This window comes from Oryzias melastigma, unplaced genomic scaffold, assembly GCF_002922805.2.
Source record: "Oryzias melastigma strain HK-1 unplaced genomic scaffold, ASM292280v2 sc01659, whole genome shotgun sequence".
NCBI lineage: Eukaryota > Metazoa > Chordata > Actinopteri > Beloniformes > Adrianichthyidae > Oryzias > Oryzias melastigma.
Window position 1 is genome coordinate 1 of NW_023418240.1, and position 8368 is coordinate 8368.

Consider the following 8368-nt stretch of genomic DNA (forward strand, 5'->3'; position numbering starts at 1 on the left):
GTAAAATTGTATTTTTTGTCTCATAATCTTACAATTTTATTCTTGGAAAATAAAATTCTCATTTTACAATTTTATTTTTTCCTCATAATTTTAAAATCATATTCTCATACATTTGACTATTCTCAATTTTACAACCTTATTCCAATATAATTTGTTTTTCGTCTCATTACTTTACAATTTTATTCTCGTGAAATTTTGAAATTTTTATCATTTATGACCATCCTCACAGCATTTTAGTTTTTTTCTCATAATTTTGTTTTTCCTTCCTGTTTTGTTTCCTGCACTCTGAAGTGCGGCGAGACATTTCTTAGTTTCTCTTTACCTTTTTCATGTTGTGACGCTAAATCTAACCATTTTTTTTGTTTTCCATCTCCCTCTGGAAAGTCTTATGACTTGCTAGTTTGCTGTCGATGCTGCAGGAGGACGTTCATATGAGCAGTTTAAGCTGTTTCAGTGATTTAAATTTTTTCCGTCAACACAGTTAAATAATAGTGGGTGTGGAAATTATTTTAAACATTTTTATTAGGTTTTCAGCTTGGAGGCCCCAGGCAATCGCCTACCTTTGCCTATTGGTAAGTCTGTCCCTGGCTGCTCAACCCCAGAATACATGAAGATTATTTGGGATCCATAACCACATCTGACAGGACTCACCAGAATTCCCGTCGTTCAGAAGGATCTTGCTGTAGCGGGTTTCCAGGCCTGCCTGGCAAACGGTCTGCAGGCCGAATTTGACCCGGCTGCAGGGCTGCAGGTCCGACAGGGAGAACTCAAACGTGTCATCCGTGAGCCACAGGCTGACCTCATCCCAGACGTGGTCTGTGCCGTTCAGGTAGAAGACGGTGAGGAGGAAGAGTGAGTACTTCATGTTCACAGGACAGTCCCAGGACAAAGAGATGCTGCTGCTGTTCCACGATGTCACTTCAAAATCTTTAGGGACATCGGGGTCTGCAGGAAAAACCACAACGCACGGTTTGTTAGGATAATCATCTATATTGACACGAAAAAGGTAAGTAATCTGGACTTCATTGTTCTTTCTAAACCAGCACAATTGATCTGAATCAGACAGAACTATTGACTGTACCTGAGAACTGGACCGAGCGAGTGTGACGTCACCCATAGAAGATCATTTACTTCCAGCTCCAATTTAGTCACCCTTTTTCTGTGATGTGGACACTGCCATGTTGAATTTAAGCCATCGTTTCTATGGCAACCACTCTGACGAATCAGGAGGAAGTTTGTTGGAAGTCCACACCCCCTACCACTTGAATATGGGCAACATAAAGTCTGTCAATAAAATGTTTCAAATGTTTGATGTAAGACCAGATATCTATGTTGAGGCATCCGATTGGCCGGTTTAACCCTTGACTTTCTGCTTTTACAAATATTGTGTGTATTACTCCTTAAGGTACGGATCCCTAAAGGGAAATTGGAGAAAAAAAATGAAGTAAATTTTTTTTCTCTCCAAAATTTGAAATTGAAAAAATAATAATTCTGGTTAGTAATTGAGGGGAACCAGACAGTAACTAGTGCACATCCATTAGTAACCAAAACATTTTTTATTATTTTAATTTTTAGAAAAAAAAAACCTGTTACTATCTGGTGGACACCAGTTACTAACCATATATGTGTATTTTTTTAGTACTTTAATTTTAAGACTTAATTTTTTTTTTACGTAATCTTTTTTTACAGAGTCCAAAGTATTTTAGCAAAAAATAAATACATATTTTTTTTTTTGCTTCAATTATTATTATTATTATTATTATTATTTTACTTTGATTTCCCTTTAGGGGCTCCGTAATAATGCAATAAGTAGCATCAAAAAAATATAGTTTTTTGGTGTTTTTGTGTGTGTAGTTAAAGGGTTAAAATGGAACAACTTGACTAAAGAAAACATTTAAAAATAAGCTAGAATGGTTAGTCTGACTAACAGAATGACTGAGGAATAGACATTTATTTCTCTGCAGAAGTCTTTGGGATTTTGGCTTCTTGGAGCCAGCTGGTACTCCCTGTTTGGAATGCAGAGGGGGAGGAGTCACTTTGTCCAGTTCTCTCATACAGTCAAAACTTGAAACAGATAATCAGCATTAAATTGGGCAAGGACAACTAATAAACATTGGGATGGTGAATCTTGAGGAATCTTCTTTAACTCCCTGAAACCTCTTTTTCATTTGGGTTCTTCTCATTTATGAAGGTTCCTCCATGTTTCCAGGGCAAAACTCTCCTCTATTTGCCCTCATTGCATCAGAAAGTATTTAAGATTTGGGCTTCACCTCATTCGTTTCTGTTCATACAAGGAGGGGCTCAAAACCCATCCCTGAGGAACTCCAGTCAGAGGAGCACACATGATTTTTGTCCTATAGCTTCAAGCTAAAATCCTCCAACAAACTAATTGTAGCTCTTCTGACCTCCTTATATCATCAGCATTCTTGAAGCAGTACTTCTCCCAGGGGCATTCAAATCCAGGCCTCGAGGGCCGGTGTCCTACATGTTTTCCAACCATATCTGGAAAACCTACAGCAGAGAGGCCCAAATCCAGGCCTCGAGGGCCAGCTTCCTGTAGGTTTTCCAGAAATCCTGCCTTATCTGCTGCTAATTTCCAGGATCAGGTATGTTTAGCTAATAAGGAGCTTCAATGGAAGGTTGGTTGGAAAACATGTAGGACACCGGCCCTCGAGGCCTGGATTTGAATACCCCTGTTAACTAAACCATCACTCCAATCATCAGATTGACTCTACATCTCTTACGTTTCATGCCACCTGTGACCACATGAATGCCTCTGCCGTGTGTTTTTTACCGGTGATGGCAGAGAGGCAGGTGAAGGCGTGGCTGTCTGCCAGCTCCACACAGACCAGGTAGTGGCTGCAGGGCTCCAGGGCAGAGAAGCGGTGGTGGTTGCGGTCGGTGGTTTCCTCCGTGAAGACGTTATAAGAACCCAGCTCTCTGCGGTACACAGTCAGGCTGTGAGTGTTGAGGATGCTCGGATCCATCTCCACCCAGGACACCAGCAGCATGGTCGGACTTCTGCCCTCCAGCTTCAGAGGGAAGCGCGACGTGTGTCCTACAGGGAGCAGAAATGTCAGAAGAAAAAGCTGAATATTCCATCCAAGATATAATTGTTCAACTTCACAGCTTTTTAGCATTATTTTACTTAAGAGAGAAGAAATAGATATATTTATATTTTCTAGTAAGTTCTATAATAGACAACTGAAAATCTTGGTTTTGTACCACACACCCTCCAGAATCAACATTTGGAAAAGGCATTGAACCGTGTCCCGTGGGATCTTACTACATTGTAGCAGAAGATCAATGGACCTTTAGGGGAAGTTGAGGTAAAATCTGAGACAAACTTGAAGGGAAAACTGTGTCTGATTGATATTTGGTTGGATATTCAAATATAAACTGGTGTCACATTGCTACGGTTCAACGGTGAAAGGGATTTTGAAACAACTGCTCCGGAAATACGCAACAAATAAGAGGACAATTATTCCAGCAAGTGCATCCCACCAGACCTCTATGACTGTTTCTCATGGAGCTGAAAATCAGCGATCATCTCACACAAGCTACTATCAAAATCTGCATTCAATCCAGATTAAAGAGGTCTGGTGTGAATACACCATCAGAGTCCAGCATCTGCTATTTCTGTCTGGATTTCTGACCTTTATATAAAAGTTTATCATTTATGTTCAATTTTTTGACTATTAAGTGACTCTTACCAACTGCAAGGAAGAAGTTTTCATCCTGGTGAAAGAATGTGGTTCCATTTCCACACGCAAACACTTCTGCAGGACTCAGCAATGCCAGGAAGTCCTTAAAGAAAATTCAGATCACAACAGAGTAAAAACAATAAAAAAAACCCTTCCAGACTCTTACCTTTGTAGTATTAGTTGGATGTTCTGAAGGTTTGTGTCGGCCGGTGATTTTGACGGTCTTTGTGCCTTGAGGACATTTAACAAGTTATTAAGGCATTAAGAGAGGAGAAGAATCAGACAAACACTTGTTGTTCTCACGTGGGCTGACTGTTATAGTCCACCTCAGGGTGGAGCCCCCGTACCGGAAGGCCAGCTTGTTTTCCACAACCGGGAACAGCTTCAGGGAGCTCACTTTACCCGCCTTCATGATGGATTTTAACGAGGTCCCATTGAAAAACACGTCTGCGTTTTGTCTGAAAAAGATACAAAAAAATGTGTCTGGAAAACGTCCCCGTAAACTGAAGTCAAAGTATCCGTCTTACATTTTATATTAGTGAAACCAACCGACTGGAATGACGACAGCCAATGACTTCAGTTTATGTTTTGTGGTGTGAAGTGAATGTTTAGAGCTGATCTGTAACTTCTGACGCTAAAAGAGCCATTTAAACCAGGAGTACAAAAATATACTTCATTTTGTGATCATAAAGTCATTAGTTTATAACATGTAGCTTTTAAATATTTACAAAAATTGACAGTTTTTTTTTTTTTTAAACAAATAAACTTCCTTTACTGTTGCCAACAGCACATCCAAGATCCTTTCAAAATAAAATAAATCCTGTGTGAGGTAAGATCCTCCTGCTTCAGCAGATATACAAGAACTGAGGTATGTAAGGATTTGCTTTAGCAACAATTCATATAATTTGTGGACGTCAATCTGATTCATGGTCCATTTTGGTTCATTCTAAATAATACGATTGACTTTTGCCAAAACTTCAACGAGTGTGACTCAGTTAAATATCTGGTACTGAACAGTGCAGGTGAAGTTTTCCAGATTCCTTGTAAGATAATCAAGTGTAAATTAAATATGTGTACAAACAAGTAAACATTAAAGTCCATTCACATTTTAGTTTCATAAAGTTCAGCCCACTGTTGTGTTTCCACATCAAAAACATTACTAGAACATTTTGCCACAGTCCAGTATGTGGAAACACTTTGCAAAATTCAAAGTGTTTCCACATACTGGACTGCAATAATGACTTGATCGTAACGAACGGAATTCACTGCAGAGAAAAACAAAATCAGAAGTTTCTGTTTTACTTCAGGTTATGGTGAGGAAAAGAGCCAGACTGAGGAATCTGCCGAGTCATTCCTGACGGAGATAATAGTATTTGGATAACAGCAGTTTGAAACGGTCAATCATGAGGGGAGTGATGCGTTCAGGGTCCAAACATCAGCCTGGATTTACTCCATAAAAGGTAAGATGAGTGATGCGTTCAAGGTCCAAACATCAGCTCCTATTCACTCCATAAAAGGTCAGAGGAGTGATGCGTTCAAGGTCCAAACATCAGCTCCTATTCACTCCATAAAAGGTCAGAGGAGTGATGCGTTCAGGGTCCAAACATCAGCTCGGATTTACTCCATAAAAGGTCAGAGGAGTGATGCTTTCAGGGTCCAAACATCAGCTCGGATTTACTCCATAAAAGGTCAGAGGAGTGATGCTTTCAGGGTCCAAACATCAGTTCGGATTTACTCCATAAAGGTAAGAGGGGTGATGCGTTCAAGCTCCAGTGATTAGCTCTTATTTACTCTATTAAAAGTTAGAGTGATGCGTTCAGGGTCCAAACATCAGCCCGAATTTACATTATGAAGGCCATCATTAGAGGAGTGATGCGTTCAAGCTCCAGTCATTAGTTTGGATTTACTCTATAAAAGTCAGAGGAGTGATGCGTTCAGGGTCCAAACATCAGCCCAGACTCGCGTTTTGAAGGCCATTATTAGAGGAGTGATGAGTTTAAATTTCAACCATCAGCCCAGATTTACGCAATAAAAAAGTCAGAGCAGTGATGCGTTCAGGGTCCAGCAATCAGTTCGGATAAACCCTATTAAAAGTCAGAGGAGTGATCCGTTCAGGCTCCAAACAGTCTGGATTTATGCTGTAAAGCCCATCGCCAGATGAGTGATGCGTTCATGGTCCAAATATCAACTCGGATTGATACAATGAAAAGGTAAAGAACATATAGAAAAAAATATAACAAGGATGGACTAACGAGGCCAAAAACCGACAGGAAGAGGTTAGTAAAGCTATGTATGCTTACCTTTCTAGAACGTCATCTTTACCCATCCAACATATAGAAAAAGACATGTCAAAGCAGCGCCCTGTGGAGAGAAAATTGCCGTTTTAGGTCAACAAATGCAACAGCTTCACGTTAAATTCACAATATTGTTTTTACCCACCGAAAGAATGAGGTACCAGTATAAAAAAGACGAACGAAAACTCCAACGAGTTCCTGGAAACAAATAAACAAAACAGGCCTACATATAAACAAGCCCCACAAAGGCGCTAAAATATATGTTTAGTAATTTGTTAAAGATTATTTTATCTTACATTTCCTAAATTGTCGTGATTCAAATTATTCTGTTTCCCAACGTGAAGGCCAGACCGGAACTGAAGGCCGCTAATAAGCGGCAGGTGTGCTGCTGACATGCGTCACCTGAGCAGGTGGCTTGCTAAGGTCAGAGCTTTTATTTTGATCACTTTCCGCTCAAAAAAGTATCATTTTGATGTTTCAATTTTAAAAAGTAAAATAATAATAATAATAATTAAATGAATTTACAAAACCTATGCATCAGTTCTCCACTATTTAAGGGATTTGTCAGTTTCAAATATCAACAATCCCACAACATCACAAAAAAGTTGCGTAGAAATATAATACATTTTTTATTAACCTAATAAAAAGTATTTTTGATATAAAATAGAATTCAGAAATAAAACAATAAAAGGTTTAAGCTTCACAACCCTCTAAAAGTTTGTCCTTAAAAACAGGAACTGTAGTTTTAGACCTATATATATATATATATATATATATATATATATTGAGCAGATGGTAGAAAATAGGGCTTGGCGATACTGATGATTTGGGTATCGATATGGTAAAAATTCTGATATCAATACCAATATCAAATTTTTTTTTTAAATACAATGGATGTGCCATGAACCTCAAAGTATGGGCCTTTTTTAAAGTACTTGATTAAAAAAAGAGTTAGGACAATATTTAGTTAAATAAAAAGTGAAAAAGTCAATACAAAACAGTTTGCAAACCAAAAGAAACAAGTAATCAGGATGCAAAAATACAAAAAAAAGGTTTATCAATTAAAAAACAGGGAAAAAATACATACATTGGTGGAATATAAATAAGTCACCGAAAAGTTTCAAACAATAGTGGAAATATCAATATCTACAGGCTGGTATTGATCCGATACCAACTTGAGATCGATACTATTAATATTTTGGATCGATCCGCCCAGCACTAATAAAAAATAAGCATATAATGGGAGCAAACACAAAAACAAACCTGTTTTTTTAATAAAAAAAAAACCTGGGGTTTATTTCTTTATTTCACGCATAAGTGTAAAAATGTTTCTTTTTTGTTTTTCATATTAATGAAATATTACATCAAGAGACTTTTGTATGAAGAAAAAAAGAGGTACACATAGGCAAAATCATTCAGACTAAATTATTTGTTTCAAGTAAAAAAAAATAGTTTGATGTCTTCCTTTATATGTAGTTTCTTGTCCAAAAAAACGTTTTTAGAACAAATAAAAAAAACAGTTTGCATCTGTGGGGCTGCACGGTGGCGCAGTGGTTAGCGCTCTCGCCTCACAGCGAGAAGGCCCCGGCTCAAATCCCGGCTGGGACCCTTCTGTGTGGAGTTTGCATGTTCTCCCCGTGCATGCGTGGGTTTTCACCGGGGACTCCGGCTTCCTCCCACCGTCCAAAAACATGCTTCATAGGTTAATTGGTGACTCTAAATTGCCCCTAGGTGTGAATGAGAGAGTGGATGTGTGTGTGATTGAGGCCCTGAGACAGACTGGCGACCTGTCCAGGGTGTACCCCGCCTTCGCCCTTCAGTAGCCGGGTTAGGCTTCGGCACTCCCGCGACCCCGAAAGGGACAAAGCGGTCAAGAAAATGGATGGATGGATGCATCTGTGCTCCATCGGAAAACGTTTTTGACCTGGTTGTTTGAAAAGTCGCAAATTACGTTGACTTTTAAAATGTATCATTTTGCATTTGAACAGTTATAACCTTTAAGTGTTCAAATTTGAGTCATCAAAAATCTTATTACTCAATGACGTCTTGCCTTCTTTTTTGTGAACAAATGATTACTTCTAACCCAAAGGAGCTTTTGGTTGCATGCTGTAGCATAGACGGCCTGTAGGTGGCAATGTGTAGCTACTAACCTTTATCTCTAAGCCTGAAACGTCATGTATGTTTGGACATTAAACATTACTGATTGACCAGTTTACATAGACATTTGATTTTTTTATGTATCTTGTGGTAAAAACTAGTAAAATATTGTTTTTTTTTGCTACCAGGCAGACTCCATGAGCAGTCCTGTTTGACTTTGTGTGACTCGGATTAGTTCTCATTAAGCAAAGAGAAGACAGCATCTCCCATATT

At 38.7% G+C, this 8368-nt stretch overlaps 1 protein-coding gene across 1 annotated transcript; it reads right to left on the reverse strand.

The window, feature by feature from the left end:
• Nucleotides 1-577: 577 nt before the first annotated feature.
• On the reverse strand, nt 578-6415 carry LOC112138760. Its single transcript, XM_024261390.2, has 8 exons — nt 6295-6415; nt 6144-6196; nt 6005-6065; nt 4008-4162; nt 3871-3935; nt 3714-3807; nt 2795-3058; nt 578-945 (listed from the first exon to the last, which is right to left on the reverse strand). Coding segments are annotated over exons 1-8 (1047 nt in total). The 5' UTR covers nt 6297-6415; the 3' UTR covers nt 578-592.
• Between the last annotated feature and the right edge of the window lie 1953 nt (nt 6416-8368).